This window comes from Phaethon aethereus (assembly GCF_964289735.1).
Source record: "Phaethon aethereus genome assembly, chromosome: Z".
Taxonomy (NCBI): Eukaryota; Metazoa; Chordata; class Aves; order Phaethontiformes; family Phaethontidae; genus Phaethon; species Phaethon aethereus.
This window is the reverse complement of record NC_138577.1, coordinates 12,018,759-12,035,812: the sequence shown is the minus strand read 5'-3', so window position 1 is coordinate 12,035,812 and position 17,054 is coordinate 12,018,759. Positions and strand designations below refer to the sequence as shown.

At 54.3% G+C, this 17,054-nt stretch overlaps 1 protein-coding gene across 1 annotated transcript; it reads left to right on the top strand.

The window, feature by feature from the left end:
• Positions 1-940: 940 nt before the first annotated feature.
• On the top strand, positions 941-11,928 carry FANCG (FA complementation group G; the record flags this gene model as incomplete). The annotated part of the gene is made up of 14 exons (XM_082012869.1): positions 941-1,027; positions 1,207-1,297; positions 1,984-2,115; positions 2,726-2,919; positions 3,648-3,801; positions 4,758-4,888; positions 5,223-5,369; positions 6,186-6,346; positions 6,585-6,651; positions 7,132-7,466; positions 7,629-7,684; positions 8,245-8,382; positions 11,320-11,452; positions 11,811-11,928. The coding sequence occupies 14 exons, from the start codon at positions 941-943 to the stop codon at positions 11,926-11,928; spliced, it is 1,944 nt and encodes a 647-aa protein (XP_081868995.1).
• Positions 11,929-17,054: the final 5,126 nt, after the last annotated feature.

Sequence of the window (17,054 nt, the reverse complement as noted above, 5' to 3'; positions counted from 1 at the left end):
TGTCTCCCTTTTCTCCTCGGGAAGCAGCAGTGCCAGCATGCGGGGAACAGGGCTGGGGAGTGCTGCCCTCTCCCCCGAGCGCTGGCTGGACTTGCCCTGGGGTTTGGAGGGAGACTGTTGTTTTATTTTTTGTTATTGACCTCTCTGTGCCTCAGTACCCCATTTAAGATTAAAAAAAGGGGATGGACCAAATTCTGGAAAGCAATTTGGGAGTTATGCATGCAGCGTGGTGCTACGCTTTCCTGGGTATCTCTACATATCTGGCCGTTAATGCTTTCGTTCCCATTCAGCAGCTACACCCAGAAGATGGAAGTGATGCTTAGGTCTCTGCTAGGAAGTAGAGCCTTTTTTCCTTAAAAAACAAACACACAAAAAAGACCCAAAATCAGGCAAGTTGGTAGCACTCATTCACTTGACAGCTTCGCCTCTGGACTGCTGCTGTTCTTGGAGCCGGTGCCCCACATCCAGCCCTGCGTGCCTCTGCTTGCCGCGCTGACCTGCCTCGCCGGGGGCTGCACCGTGCCTCGCGCGCGGGAGGCAGCCGGGGGGGGTCGCTTCGTTATTAATGATTAATTAATTAATCGGTGGTGGGGAAGATTTGCTGTCCGAGGGCGGCGCAGGGCTCTGGGCAAGCTGCAAAACAGATGTCAGCAAATAAAACCGTGAGATCCAAGGCGAGTGGTGGTCGTCGTCTCCTTTCCGCCCCCGCTGCGGGCCGCCGGCGGGCGGGAGCCGCCGGGTCCGGCCAGCGGCGGCGGGGCGGTTCTCGTAGCGCCGAGATTCCACCCTCCTCGGCCGCCGTCTTCCTGGCGGGACGGTGATGGGCTCCGCCCCTTTTCGCCAACCTTCGCTGTTGCCCTGGCGGTCGCTGTTTCCGCCTTGTGCCGCCGGCCAATCGGCGGCAAGGCGGGAGGAGCGTGGCGCGCGTACGGCGGCGGCCATGAAGCGGCGGCGCGGAGCGCCACCGGAGCCGGGCTGCCTGCGGGCCTGGGCCGCCGCGAGCCGGGACCTGGCCAACCGCTGGAGGGTGCGACAGGTCCCCTTCCCCCTCCCCGATCCCTGAGCTGCCCTTGCTGGGACCGCGCTCCCTCCGGTGCTGGTTGCCATGGCAACGCCGCCGCCAGGGGCTAGGCCGCAGCCTGCCCGTCGGCTGCGGCCCCGGCCGGTCCCTTCGCCAGGCCGGCGGGTGAGTCTCTCCCTTTGCAGGCAGCGCGGTGCTCGGGGCCCGGCGGAGCGGCAGCGCGGGAGGTGCGGCAGCAGCGAGGCAGCTTTGGGGAGCTGCTCCAGAGGATGCAGGGTGAGTGGAGGCCCGGTCGGCTCGCACCCTCCCTGCCACTGCCGTCCCAGACCCGGAGCGCGTGGGGGTGGAAGTTCCCGGACACTGGTGTTCACCGGGCTGAAGCTCTGGTAACCCTGTGCTGGAAACAAACTTCTGAAGGGAGCGCGGGGGGAAACATTCCTGAGCTGGACTGGGTCTGCAAAGGTATTAAGGACCAGCGCTGACCTCTGCCTAATCTTGCTGGGGGATGTGGGTAGAGCTTCGGGGTTTCTGGAAAAAATGAGACCACCTTTGTTCTGGGAAGCTGCGGAAGGGGCTCCCTGCCACAGCTGTGGTATAGAGGAAGCCTGCTGTGAGGAAGAGGGAGGAGACACAGCATGGGAAACCTGTGCAAAAGGGTGGATGTGCGTTGGAAGATGGTAAGTTATTGATGCTGTTTCGGGAGAGGACTTTCTGGAGGACTGCAGCACCTGGACAGCTGGGGCGTGGATGTCTAAAGTGGTGTTGGCACCTGGAGAGGTGTCATCTGCCGTCTCTCTAGGTATTGCCTAGTTCCTGAGCTGTTAAATCTCACCACAAGAACAAAAAAATACTTGCCAGGACACTTCTGTTGTCACAAAGCTGAGCGATGACACCTTAGCATGGATAGTTGTAGGGTTTTTCCTAGCCAGCTCAGTTTCTTGTTGGGTTGGCTGTGATCACAGGGCTGCCAGCTGCCCTCCCCACCTTGCCTCTGGAGCTTACTGTTCTCTACAACTCGCTGCTTTTTACTATGGGAGCATCTGACTCTGCCATCGAAGGAGAAGCAGAAGGAATACGCCAGGGGCTCCTCAGGGGTAAGGAGTTTGTTCTCTGTGCTTTGGACATGTGTGCTGATAGGCCGGAGGCGGGGGTGCTGTGAGCAGGGAAGCCTGGCTGTGCCGGGAAGGGCAGGAGGTGGGGCAGCTTGCGGGCAGTGGTGGACGTGCAGCTGCCTGGCTGTTTGCCTGCGCTGCCTGCAGGGGTGGGCCAAAAGTTTTAAGGGAAATGAGAGTTTTCAAGGCATGAGGTGCCAAGCCTCTAGCACAGTTTTAGTGACAGTAGAAAATTAGCGTTTTCCTTTATTATGGTGTGCTGGCTTCAAAGAAAACTCACTGAAATAGGCTGCGGGTCAGAGGGGGATCTGCAGTGCTGGCACATGTTTGGCCTGGGGCAAGTGACCTCAGGAGGACTCAGCAGAGCTGTAACTCTGAAGTGTGTGTTTTCTCCTGCTGTTATCTCCACTGTCTGAGAATTTGGTGTCTGTGCCGCTGAGGCTCGGCAAGCCCTGTAACCCCATTTCTTCCCTTCCTACAAGGAGCCCGGGCTTGCTCGAGACTTTCTCTCCCTCTTGGGAGGGTGTCTGTTACAGGACACCCACTTGTTGTCTCACGGCTGGGGTTTTTTTGGGGTTTGTTTTTTTTTCAGTTCTGGAGGCTTGTGGGGCCAGCGGGCAGGACCTTAGCACCGAGGAGCTGTGGCAGAAGGTGCTGCAGGAGGTTACTGCGGAGGAGCTGCAGGCACCTTTGCAGCGACTCGCGGCCCTGCAAGCAGCGTGGTGGCTGGCAGCCAGCCGCCTGGGAAGCACCGCTGGCCTCTTCCGGCTCCTGAGAAATGCTGAGGTATCTGAGCATGGGCGGATGATGCGTAGCTCCCAGTTATCTGCACCAGTGTATCTGTGTGGATATAGATACCCACAGGTTTGCAAAAGGAGGCAGAACTGGCATAAATACTATGTTTGTCATTAACCTTGCTCTGCAAAATGTTGCTGTGGCGTTTGGAGAAGTGAACCCATCAGTGCTGCCCAGTCAGCGTGAGTTAATCCTCTCCCTGATGTCCCAGCATAGCCTAATGGCCCTGAGTGCATCAATGAGTTCCAGAATATCTCCTGCCTGCTGGGGCCCTGGACCTCAACGTGCCGGAGAGGAGACTTGAGCAGGCTGGAAAGGGGCTGCAGGTGGACTCGCAGCCTCTATAGGGAGCAAGCTGCGAGCAGTAGGATGCAGAGGAACCTTCCGTGCTGATCGTGAAGGTTGTGTAAAGGCTGCTGAGGGGTCCCACCTTGTTGAATGCCTTCCAATAGCACTTGGTTCTGCCTTGCCAGGAGCCCCTCGAGGTGCCCTTCACTCTGAGGTCAGGAGGTGCTGCCCCTGGCCAGGCAGAAATCACTGCAGCGAGGGGGTTGTAGTTGAAGTGGAGGGGGGGTAGGACATTGGTCCCCAGCACAGAGAGCACTGTTGAAGGGTTTGGCGAGATCTCTGTTTCCCCGTCCCCTGGGATCGGTGTTTCCAAGCAATTGGAATTGCTTGCCTTCAGCATTCCCTGCTTCCTCTCCTCTGTGTGTTCACAGGACCCGGGGAGAGCTCTCTGCAGTGAGGGAGAAAATGAACTTCTCTCCCTGCTCAAGGCATGGCGAGTACCTGCTGAGGGGACCTCTCTGCCCCTTGTACAGAGCGCCGAGGACTTGAAAGAGATCCTCTGCACTACCGCAGCCTTCCTGCAAGGTTTGTGTGGAGGAGGTACTCATGCCAGCACAGCCTCCCACTACTCTTCTGTCCCAGGACCCACTCTCCCTGCCCTTATTTTGGTTTCTCTTCCCAAGCAAACCGGCCCTTGGGGTTTTCTCTGTAGATCCTTTGGAAGAGAGCCTGGGCTGAGTCTCTGGGCCTCAGCTTTGCCATTCTATATCCAAAGAGCTTCTCTGCTTTTTCCCCAGCTAAGCCTTTCTCTGCACTGTCACAGATGTCAAACCAGGTGACTGATTTGACCTGCTCGTGGTTTTCCCCTGCTCACTGTTTTGACAACCCCAGCAGCTCTGAGGGCAGCCAGCACTGCCTGGCTGTGCTCAGGCTGACACAGGACCTACCTGCAAGGAGGGAAGGCAGGAGCTCCTGCCCACAGACCTCTCAAAACCCTCTAGGGTGGTGATGGCACTTCCAGTGGGGAGATGGCAGATGTGAATGGGATGTAGGCATGTGAGAGTGGCCTCAGAAGGAAGTTTGAAATGAGGACTGAAAGAAAAGCAAATACCATTCATGATAAATATTAATGAATTAATATCCCAAAGCACCCTGCTGGGTAATGGCCCAGATGTGCTGGAAAAACTCTGAGATTCTATGTGTGCTTCCCCAACTGTACTGCTGACGCTGTGGATGAACGCGCAGGTGAACCTGCCCAGCATGTACCTCTGCCCTTGTTCTGGGCCAAGGCAGGCATCTTGGTATCTGGGCTTGGAAGCTGCTATTATTTCTGCTAGACATTTCCATCGAGTGGCTTGTTCTCTTGCAACACCATCAAACCATAGATGGCAGCTTGGCACAATCCTGCTGTGCATTGCTGGGTGCAGAGGTGATCAGGCAGGTCCCTATGGCACGGAGAAGAAAAGGGCACATACGTTTCTTTGGGGACCGGGTGTGGCAGGAAGGGGAGCTGCAGAGCTGAAATCTTGGCTCTCTCCTAGGGCTGCAGGAGCTGGAGACTGGGAACTTCCCCAATGCCTTCTCCCTCCTTCAAGAGGCTGCAGGAGGATTCTGCTCCAAGAGGGTCCTGGCCCAGATCTTCACCTGCCTTGGCTGCTGCGCTCAGCGAATGGTAATGGCCAGGCCTCTTCCCTGTCAGTGAGGAGGCTCAGACTGATGTCTGTGCTGCCTCTGCATGGTCCTAGACTGCTGCAGGAAGTTGCCCCTGTGGCCCCAACCTCCTTGCAGAGCTGCAAAATCCAGACAGGGATTTTGTCTGAATGCAAAGGATGGCTCCAGAGAGAGAAGCTCAAAAACCAGCCTGAAGAGGCCTGCCTTTGGCTTAAAGGGCTGCCCTTGTCGGGGTGGGGACGGCTGGGGAAGCAGAGCAGGGATCTGGATCTCACTGAACAGTGAGGATGTTGGCAAGATGTCCTTGCAACATGCACCTCTTCCCATCTAACTAGGGAAAGCCTCAGACAGCCCTTCAGCACCTGAAACGGGCCCTCCAGGTAGACTTCCAGTGCCTTCCTGCCCTGTCCCATGCGGCAGCAGTGTACCATGAGCTGGGAGAGACGGATGTGGAGCTGCAGGCCCTGGCTCTGCTCTACGAGGTTTGTCTGTTTCCTGTAGTTCTTGGTTGATTTTTGCCCAGCCAGAGCCTGCGCAGAGCTTCAAGCAGGCTCCTGCCTTCTGGGGGGGCTGTTTGACCCTGGAGGCGTCCCCAAAGTAGACTACAGCGATCCAGCCATGGTGCTGCCTTCAGCAGTAGGCAGGAAAGAGCCCAGTGAGGTCTGAAATTCCCACTCAGCACCTGGCTGTTGGATGTGGCAAGACCTTTGGGTCCCTATTCATGTTCTTGGTGGCTTGGGCGAAGAGGTTACACTCTCATGTCAGAGACCATCAGTGTCTTAGTAAAGTATCTAATAATACAGAGGCCTTTAAAAGGCAGATTGTGTCTGTGAGGGTGTGTGCACTAGCCATAGTAGCCTTGGTCTGCCTGGGAGGAGCAGCTCACAGCAGTAGACAGTTATGTCCTCAGCTGTTTGAAATCCATAAGGTACAAAGACAGTTGTGGAGAGAGTTCTTTTTCATTTTGAATGGGCTAAGACCTGGTCTAATTAGGTCTGCGGCTGCAGTGGGAGATGGTGTTCCAGGTGGCTCACTTGAACTGAAAACCTGAGGTGATCTCTGTGATCTTGCAAATCTCCTGAAGGAGAACAGAAGTCTGCCTGTCCCTAAGTGATCCTGGTTGCTCTTCCTGGAAGTGGCTGTGCTGTACAGAGTGAGAACAGCATAGCTGTGCTTATGAAGCGCAGTGCTTCTGCTCGTCTGGGTGCATGTCCAGATGCCAGAAGTGGGAAATGATTGCAGCTGCTCTGGACTTGACCAGTGTTGTGTTGACTGTATTTTCTGTTCCTGTTTTACAGGCTCTGGAAAAAAACCCTCCAACAGCTGCTTCCTCTAGTCCATATTTCCTAATCCGAACAGAGCTCCTTGTCCACACACCAATACTAGCTTCACTCCTTCACCATCACCACCCCTCTGAAGTGAAGTACCTGCTGGCACAGAGGTGTCTCCAGGATGGGAGGTAACAGAGCCTCTGGTCTGCTTGCACCATGCTGCTTGTTTGGGCTCTGCAGTTTTCTCTGTGCTCCTGGAAATCATCCAGTTCAGTACTGCTGGTGTAGGTCTACTGAAAGCATGGTTATCACGAGTGAGTGTGGTGCGGGGAGACCCTGTGGGCTGGTGATCCAGGTTCCACCTGGCTGCTGGCACTTCTTGGGGTCCCTCTGCTTCTTCCACCACATGTCCTGTCCGTGTTGCAGAGTGGCTGATGCAGTGGAACATTACCTGGATTTTCTGGCTCTGCTTCAGGAGGGGCTGCAGCAGCAAGTAGGTATCTTGGCAAAGAGGTCCCTTGGTGAGTTGGGAAATGAGGTTTGGATCCCCATCCCAAGTCCAGGCATCACCCTTGGACTCCAGGTTTCAGTGTCTAGTTAGAGACATGAAGGAAATGAGCTGGGTGCTGGCACCTCTGACCTGTGGCATGTCTGCCTTTGGATTCACACCAGAGACCACTTGCCACTGCTATTTGGAGACACAGCTCCCCCTTCCCTGTGGGGCGCAGCTGACGGCCTCATTTTGCATGTCCTTCACTTCAAGAGTAGGGATTTGCTGCCTTGGCTCTGCTGAGCTGTTAGTGCTTCACAGCTTCTGCCTCCTGCCTCCTCTGACAGGCTTCATTGTCTGTGGGAGTGGGTCTGAGCTTTGCTGGGCAGCAGCTCTGCGTTTCCAGTAAGCACAGGGTCATTCTTCTTGGCTGGGTGCTCCGCAGTTCTGCGTCTGAGCACTGCCACCACTCTTGCTCCTCAGGTGCCCCTAGGCAGTAGCTCAGCTCTGCCCAGGATCCCCGAGGTGTTCCTGGAAGCGGCGTCTGCCTTGGAACAGGCTGGGAGACACCAGGATGCCATTACTGTGTGCGAGGAGGTCATCAGCCGGACAACTTACCTGATCCCACGGATGTTACGAGTGGAGAGGCTGGAGCAGCAGGCGTGCCCATCATCAGGGACAGGGCTGGTGGGTGGTCTCCTGTCCCAGAAGAAGGAGAGTCTGTGCTGCCTTGCCTGGAGAGCAGCTGGATACCTGCACCAGGGCTGGGCATGGGCCAAGCTGGGCGAGAGCAAGGAGGCTGTGACACAATTCAGCAGGTGATGAAGCCTCTCTGAGAGAAGGGGCCTCCCCAGCAGGTAGCAATGTTTGGTGGGGGCCAGAGCAGGGTGCAGTGTGGCATGGGGGCTGGCCTGAACAGCTTGCAGCTGAATTCCCAAGCCAGGAGTGGTACCAAATCTCCTCTGTCCTCACACCCCCAGGTGCCTCTGCGATCTCCTGCGAGTCCAGCTCTATGGGTCTGGCATTGAATCGACAGGTAGGACCTCTGCGGGGCCTGGCTGTGTTGTTATCGGCATGCTTGGCAGCAGTGGGTGCAGGAGCAAGGCTCTGGGCCCAGCGTCACCTCTGGCAGGTGTGATGTGGCTGTGCGCCACACTGGAGCCCCTGAAAGGACTGGCTGGTTTGGTTGGAGCACGATTTGGCCTTGGCTCTGCCTCCCTCCTTGCTGTCTAGGTGACAGTTATATGGGCAGTAAACTGGGAAGCTTCTCAAGTCCAGATTTCAGGGAAGAGATCGGTACCAATTGTGCAGATGGGCAGCCACAGGCCAGGCTGCTGCCAAGGTTGCCTGTTCACCACAGCCACGTAATGTACCAAGCTCTTGGCATTCTTCACTCTCGTCCTCTGCCACCTTCTCACCTCTCCCAGCCAGGTGGAGAGGCTGAGCTCTCCCAGCAGGGTTTGGAGAGCTGGGAGATGAGCAGCCCAAGTAAATATTCAGCCTATCCTGACTGCTAACCTGGGCTCAGCCTGCTGGGATAAGGGAGGGAACACTTGGAGGATGCTGTCTCCAGGTCTGTCTGTCTTTCCATGCTAGAGAGTCTCCTGCCAGAAGTGGAGGTGCTCCAGAAGATCAGGTTGCTGTCTCTCATCGGAAGAGGTGCACAGTTCCTGGAGCTGGGGAGGCACAAGGAAGCCTTGTTGGATTTCCAGCACGGTTTGCAGATCTCGCCAGGTAAGAAGCTCATTCTGGTGAGGAACAGAAAGGGGATTTCCACAAATTTGCCCTGGGCTGCTTTGCTGTCCATGCTTATGCGAATGAAAATCACAGAATCACTAAGGTTGGAAAGGACCTTGAAGATCATAAAGTCCAACCATTAATCCAGCGCCACCGTGTCCCCTAAACCATGTCCTGAAGCACCACATCCACACGTTTTTTGAACACTTCCGGAGATGGCGACTCCACCACCTCCCTGGGCAGCCTGGAGGGTCCATGCTTGACCACCCTCTCAGTGAAGAAATTTTTCCTAATATCCAATCTAAACCTCCCCTGGTGCAACTTGAGGCCATTTCCTCTTGTCCTATCACTAGTTAGTTGGGAGAAGAGACTGACACCCATGTCGCTACAACCCCCTTTCAGGTAGTTGTAGAGAGCGATAAGGTCTCCCCTCAGCCTCCTCTTCTCCAGACTAAACAACCCCAGTTCCCTCAGCCGCTCCTCATAAGACTTGTGCTCCAGACCCCTCACCAGCTTCATTGCCCTTCTCTGGACACGCTCCAGCACCTCAACATCCTTCTTGTAGTGAGGGGCCCAAAACCGAACACAGTATTCAAGCTGCGGCCTCACCAGTGCCGAGTACAGGGGCACGATCACTTCCCTACTCCTGCTGACCACACTATTGCTGATACAGGCCAGGACGCTGTTGGCCTTCTTGGCCACCTGGGCACACTGATGGTTCATATTCAGCCGGCTGTCAACCAGCACCCCCAGGTCCCTTTCCGCCGGGCAGCTCTGCAGCCACTCCTCCCCAAGCCTGTAGCGTTGCATGGGGTTGTTGTGGCCAAAGTGCAGGACCCTGCACTTGGCCTTATTAAACCTCATACAGTTGACCTCTGCCCAGCGATCCAGCCTGTCCAGATCCCTCCGCAGAGCCCTCCTACCCTCCAGCAGATCAACACTCCCACCCAGCTTGGAGTCATCTGCAAACTTACTGAGGGAGCACTCGATTCCCTCATCCAGATCATCGGAATAAGACCGGCCCGAGAACCGAGTCCTGGGGAACACCGCTTGTGACTGGCCGCTAGCCGGATTTAATGCCATTCACCACAACTCTCTGGGCTCGTCCATCCAGCCAGTTCTTTACCCAACAAGGAGTAAACCTGTTTAAGCCACAAGCCGCCAGTTTCTCCAGGAGAATGCTGTGGGAGACGCTGTCAAAGGCTTTACTCAAGTCCAGGTAGACAACATCCACAGCCTTTCCCTCATCCACTGGGCAGCTCACCTGGTCGTAGAAGGAGATCAGGTTGGTCAAGCAGGACCTGCCTTTCATGAACCCATGCTGACTGGGCCTGATCCCTTGGTTGTCCTGCAGATGCTCTGTGAGCATTCTCAAGACCAACCGCTCCATGATCTTCCCCGGCACGGAGGTCAGGCTGACAGGCCTGTAGTTCCCAGGATCCTCCTTCCGGCCTTTCTTTTAGACAGGCGTCACATTGGCAAGCCTCCAGTCTTCTGGGACCTCCCCTGTTAACCATGACTGCTGATAAATGATGGAGAGTGGCTTGGCAAGCTCCTCCGCCAGCTCTCGGTACTCTCGGGTGGATCTCATCAGGCCCCATAGACTTGTGGGTGTCCAGGTGGCTTAACAGGTCCTTAACTGCTTCCTCCTGGATTATGAGGAGTATATTGTGCTCTCCATCCCCGTCTTCCAGCTCAGGGGACTGAATACCCTGCGGATACCTGGACTGGCTATTAAAGACTGAGGCAAAGAAGGCATTAAGTACCTCAACCTTGTCCTCGACCTTGGAGACAATGTTCCCCGCCATATCCAGTAAGGGATGGAGATTCTCCTTGCCTCTCTTTTTTTTTGTTAATATATTTGTAGAAGCACTTTTTATTATCCTTTACAACTGTGGCCAGACTGAGCTCTAGCTGGGCTTTTGCCTTTCTAATTTTGTCCCTGCTTGACCTAACAAGAGTCTTGTACTCTTTATGAGTTGCTTGCCCCTTCTTCCAGAGGTGATAAACTCTCCTCTTTGCCCTGAGTCCCAGCAAAATCTCCCTGTTTAGCCAGGCCGGTCGCCTTCCCCGCCAGCTCTTCTTACGGCACATGGGGACCGCCTGCTCCTGCGCCTTGAAAATTTCCTTCTTGAAGACTGTCCATCCTTCCTGGACTACAAAAGGACTACAGTAGGGCTACTAGCAGTGTTACATACTCAAGATGCTTCTTTGGGGCCTGGTCAGCTCACTGCCCTGGAGAAGCAGACCAAAACTACTGTCAGAGGAGTATGTTGGAACCCTGTCCGCAACCTGTGCCCTGAGGCAGCTTGGAAATGTCTCTTCTTCTGCCCAAAGCCCAGCGCGGTACAGCCAGCTTTCTCCCAGAGAGGGCCTGCTTTCCCAGAACAGCAGCTGGACTCTCACTTCATCCCAGGAAGCAGCATGTCCACGCCTGGCACTCCAGAGGCTGAGTAGAGAAGCCTCTCAGGAGAGAGGGGAGCAGAGCAAGGAGCTGTATGTGTTCTGAGCATAGCTGAGGCATGGCTAGTGCTTCTCCCAGGGGTGACCCTACTCAGTGCTCCAGTCCTGCTGACATGCTGCAGGGGTGTGAGCTTCGCCAGGATCTGCCAAACCTGCTGGTCCCAGTCCTGGCCAAGGCTCCTTCCCTTTAGGGGTTGCAGACCTGCCCGCAAGGAAAACCGCAGCCCGTGTCCAAACAGTTGCAGCTGGCTGTGCCGCAGGGCTGATGCCATCTGCCTTGGCTGCCAGCCCCAGGTTAATTAGAGCTTGTGACACAGCAGGGACGGTCTCCTCCCCATTACGCCACCTCTCCTCATGCTCACTTTCCTCATCTGGCTCCTAAGCTTCTTTTGCAACACCCTGCAACCCACAGCAGCACTGGGGACCTGCTCTTCTCCTGCCAAGGGCTGAATCCCTCTTCGTGTCTTGCAGGTGACCCAGCTGCTGCCTCCTACCTGGTGCAGACCTTGTGGAAACTGAACAGAAAGCAGGAGGCAGCTGCTCATTGGCAGAAGTTCTCCCAGAGCACCCCCAGGGAGAATGGGCAGCAGGAAGGGCAGGGAAGGTGTGTAGAGGGGCGAGTGGGATCTCATCTGGCCACACAAGAGAGCTCCAGCAGCTCAGCCCCTGTTTCAAGCTGAGTGGACGGTTTAGCTCTGCTCCCGCTAACCTGCACACCCGCAGCTTGGACGTGTTTGAGGAGCTTCCCTCTCCACGTCTGCTCTGAGAGGCCATGGGCTGTGGCACTGCAGGGACTCCCCAGGGCACAAAAGAGCTGACAGGGAGCCAAAGCCCGCTTCTGCAATGGGGAACGGGGCGGGGGGGGGCGGGGCTCTGCGCAGCACACAGGGAGTGAGCCTCCTGGTCAGATCCTGGCAAGGGAATGCTAGTCCTTGCTGCTGCCACACTCCCTTCTCTTTCAGGTCCTTCCCTTTGTACCTGGTTTCGTGTCTGAAGCAGGTGACATTCCCACACAGTGAAGCTCTTGCCAGAAGCATACAGGATTACCTCGGGACCACAGACCAGGACCCATCAAGCTAACCCGGTCAGTCTCCCCATCCCTACCTGCTGAAGTTTCCCTGCACTGGGCTGGCATGAAAGCCTTTAAGAACTCTTCCAAGGCTCAGAACTACTCTTGAATAAAGCTGGATTCCCAAAGACTGAAACAGAATAAACCTCCTTTTCTGATAAAAGCCTCAGCTTCATTTTTACTGTGCCTTTTTTTCCAGAGTGAACCTTTGCAATCATGGCTTTAGAGCTGCTGTGAGCCCTGGGCTGTGCCCTGGGTGCACAAGAGGTGAAGGGCACGGAACCCTCGTTCCTTTGAAGCTGGCATCATCTGCGCCGCTGTACGCTGCGGGTCCAGCTCCAGGGAGCTGGTAGCAGGGCCACATGGTCACATAAAGCGAAGGGTTGTTACATCGCCAGCCCTACCTGTGCCTTGTATCCCGGCTTTTCACTCGGCCAGTGTCGTTTGGAGCCCAGAGGACCGGGTTTGGCTGAAGCACGCAGCCCCTGCAGGCTGGCTGGCACCGCCAGCTGAGGCCAGGTGCGCTCAGCGCACCTTCCAGCATCCACCTCCCTCCCCTTCTGATTGGCTGCAGCCCTGCCGCCCGTTTCGTTTTCCACGGGCGCTAGCCAAACGCGAAGCGAGACTAAACCGGATGGCCCTCGGGGCGGGACTTCCCCCCCCCGGCTTTTCCCATGGGTGGATTTTTGCTATTCGCGGCCAGGCCGGTGTTGCCCGGTAGAACGGCCACGGCAGGGGCGGCGCTGTGATTGGCTGACGGCCGTTTGCGCTGTGTTCGTGACGATTGGGACGGGAAAAGGAGAGGGGCGGGGCGGAGGAGCGAGAGCGCCCGTTCTTCCCCCCCCGCCTCGTCCTCTCCGTTCCGCCCCTCCCATTGGTTGAGGTGCTGGCCAGGCGCAATTTCCGATTGGTCAGCGCACGCTGTTGCTAGGCAGGCGAGGCGGCACGGGGCGGAGCTCCCCCTTCCGATGAGTCGGCGCTGAGGTTCAGTCAGCGCGCAGTGCCCCGACCAGCCGCCGCCGCCAGCCTGCCCGAGACCCGCCGCCCGCCGCCGCCGCCCGTCCTGAGGAACCGCCGCCGCCCACCTCCCCTCGCCCCTTCCCCCCCAGCGCCATGGCCTCGGGATCCGAGTAAGTGCGGGCCGCCCGGCGGCAGGCCGCGGCCTAGGCCCCACTGCGGCGGCGCTGGGCCCGGCTCGGCCTAGCCCGCCTTCCCGCGGCGCGGGCCGGGCCCGGCGGTGGGCCCGATCCGTCCGCCGATCCCACTGTGTCATGCAGGCACTGAAGAGGCGGAGGCGGTGCCGGGAGGGGGATGTGCCGCTCCTCACCACGTCCCCGGCCAGGCCTCCCTGGGAAGTGTCGAGTCATGGCGGGGGGCGAGGCCTGGCCGGGCCGGGCCTCCCGCTGGGCCCTGGCCGTGCCCTCGCCCGGAGCCCCGGGCCGCCTGCCTGCCGTGCCCTAGCGCGGCCCGGGCTGTCCTGCCTAGACTAGGCCTCAGCCAGTGAGGGCTTTGTCTTGCAGGCCCCGGAGGGGCTGGTGGGGCAGCGAAGTGGGGAGAGGCATGTCCCGGCCACCTCCTCCCCGCAGCGGCCCTCGGGCCGGGGCTAGCAAGTGACTTGGCATGAGCAGAGGCAGACATGTTGTGCTGGGCCAGACGCTGTGGCAGCTGAGGCAATCGGCTGTATTTTCGTCTCCGGTGTCTTGCCTCGTTCTGTTTTCGGTTCCAGGCTGAGGATTGTCTTTCGTGCTCCTCAAAAATTAGTTGAGCAATAGTGGTCTCTTGGCTCCCTTCCCATTTGTGGTAGCCACTTCATTGCCCCTTGAGAGGAGTAAAAATAGAACCTAGAGATACATTTCCCAAATCCAGTACTTGAAGTGACTTTTGGCCGTTGCCAGAAGCCCTTTCAGTCCCTTTAGTGTCTGTTGTTTATGTTCTCCTTTTCTTTTGCAACTCCTGAAATTCAGACCTGCTCAGTCCTACTGAGTCAGTTTCAGCAATGTGTGCCAAGAATTCAGCGTCTGTGGTAGAGCTTGTGGTGGAAGTGACGGTCTCAGAGGCATATTTTGCAGCTGAGTGAGGTGAATGGTGTCTTTAAAAAGATATTTCTACTTTAGCGAAGTTCTCACCATGTAAGAATCAACAAAAGTTAACTCTGCAACTGGAAAACAGCTACTTTTTAGTTGCCATTGTCGGGTCAATGCTGCTGGCAGCCATCTTGCTGAATTGAGCCTTAGGACTGCGAGTAGCTTTGCAACAGCTAGCAGAGTGTGGTTTCTGAAGGGATTCTCATTTTCCTTTGCCTACCTGTCTGAAGCAGTGTTTGAGAACTTGGCGTCTTGAGCATGGATATGACCTTACCACTGGGTTTTCATATGATGTTCCAGTAAGTGTCTGCAGTCATCAGGCACCTTGCTCGTTTGCTTCAATGGATAAAATGTTTCATAGATTTTTTAATTTTTTTTAAATTTTTCTGTGATATCTACCAGTTCAGTCTGTAACACGCATGTTCAGGATGGTGGAGAAACTGCTGACAGGTTTTATTTCAGAGGCGACTTCATCATGATATTGATAAAAAAAGCACACCAGCATACAGAAGGAATGACTGTTTTCACTTTCATTACTGCATCTGGAATCAGTTTGAGTCAGTGCCTCTTCACCATATTTTTAGCACAGACTTGCAGGAACAACTTATTTCCTTAGTTTAAGTAGAGCTTTGGAGGTTGGTGGTCGTTTTCAGAAGAATCACTAATTGGTAATTACTTTCTGCTCTTGCTCTTCATACCATCCACCATAATGCATAGCATCTGGGTGTGATCACATGCTGAATGAGGGGAGCTCTGACACAGAAAAACAATGAAGTGATTTCTAAAAAATCATGTTTCCTGCCTCTTCCCTGTGTCAAATGGGGCTGTTGGACTGCTTTTCTGAGAGAGAAAAGGGAGCTAAGATTGGTAAGCGAGAACCTGCTATTTTGGTCTTTAGGGCTAGTAGATATTTGCTTCAATTTTGTTGATGTCTTGTGCTTTTATATACCAGTTTGGCCATTAGCTGTGCTGGGGATTACGTCCTCACTTCTGGCCTCTGTCTAGGGGCAGGCTCGATGCAGGCTTTGAATTTCCTTTTAATGACAAACTGTCTCTAAAGCTATGTTTTGTGTTCAGTTTATCTCTTTGTTGAGTCAGTGAAAGGAAGGAGTCGGAGGGAAAGTGTATGAGGGAGCTGACAAAAGCAGTGAGTAGAGGAGATGGTATAGAGGATTTGCACCAGGCTCTTTTTGATGGGAAGCCCATGGAGGAGCTTTAAAAATTACCTAGGTTAGCTGTCTGCCCTACCCTTCGCTGAAGTTCACCAGCATGCGTAGAGAAGTTGGCAGGAGAGAGCCCCAGCCCATGCCTTAGGCTTTCCTCCTTGGTATGTTCAGTTCAGGCTCTTTGATGCACAGGTATCAGTGATTGTCTGAGTGAGGTTGAGGTGCACAGATGTATTTTGCTCCATCATCTCGGTCACAGCGTGAGGAACCCCAAGGAGAGGTGCAATGAGGGTAAATAGTGTTGATAATAACACTCTACATTGCTACTGCAAGGTGGGTAGTGCTCGTCGCTCAAAGTCCTTACCCTTGTCTGTAGGAGAAAAAACATCACTCTCCTGTGTACCTGAGGTAATTTCATAACACTTTTGTGTCTTTGTCTACAGAACTGTCAGGTCATATAACTGAAGCTGACCCTGCACATTTAGATGCCTGCTGCTTGGAGACCTTTATTCCATTTTTAATGCCTCCAAGCTTTTTAATTGCTTAGTGGAGTAATGTACTGACATCATTGATCCAGCCCTTCCTTCTTACTTAGGAAACTGTAGATTCAGTTCTTCAGTACTAAAACTTTTTTCTTGCATTCAGCAGAACCAAGTGGAGCTCCTGCTGTGCTCTTCAGCACAGTGTGTCAGAGGTATCTGAATTTTGTTTCCAAATTTATACAGCTTTTGGTTTATTGACAGTTTTGGCCCAAAAGCTTCCACTTGCTGCCCAGTTCCTCTTCCATTTATTTTTACCTTGTGTCCTAGACTGGTTTTTAGGCACAGAAGACTCTGCATCCTGAGGGCCAGCCACTCAGTTTCACTGACAGTTTATGTAGCTGAAGTCTGGCAGCAGTTTCGTATCAAAAGGTGTGTGGATTCACATCTCATGTGCAGAGAGGTATGAGTTACATTCACACTTTGAACAGGCTAAATAGGAGTATTATTTCTTTCTGGTGTCCCTTAGCTCAAGTTTTAAAAGCTAGCTGCTAAATTAACTTCCAGTGTCCAGAAGCTAATGTTGAGGCAAGGTCCTTACAAGTAAGTGGTTGTTTTTATCCACTCTTTTAACCACAAGATCTTGTCTGACCTGATGATGTGTTGGTTCAGTTTTCTTATTGTTTTCTCAGTTTTCCTGGAAATCCCAAACTCCCAGACCTTTTAGAACTCTACCAAGACCACATTTTAGGTTGAAGATGGAATTCATGAGCTTCTTTCTTGTGTCTTTTTGGGTTCAGGCAATGGATCCATACTATGGATCTATGGTCAGTGAAAGGGATGGATGTCAATGTCTTAATTCTTGCACTCTTCAGTGAAGAGAGGAAAACACAACTTTCCCAGTGCTAGCAGTCCAGGAAAGACATGTTTTACATCTCCTCCTTTTGTTCACTTAAAAAAATGTTGTCTCTCATTTCCAACATGTTTCCTATGCTACCAGGGCTTATGTGAAGCTTGAAAACCTCTTGGAAACAAGCTGGCTGCCCTCATAGGCTTGGTCAGTATTGTTCCCCCTTTTAAGCATCAGAGAAAGGAGCCAATACTACATAGTCTGTCTTGGTGCTTAGGGACATGGTTTAGTGATGGGCTTGGCAGTGCTAGGTTAATGGTTGGACTTGATGATTTTAAAGGTCTTTTCCAACCTAAGTGATTCTATAATTCTTGGGCAACATCACACTGTAGGTATGTCACCCCTCTCTGATGTACTTTTAAAAATGCAGTGAGCGTGCCAAGTGACACTGCTGCCACGGTCTGCATTCATGCTGTGTAGCTGCTTGCTCTGCCACTTCCACTAAAAGTTTGATGTCTTCTGGTTATTTTGTCCCTAAAAGAGTGAAATGGAGCCAAA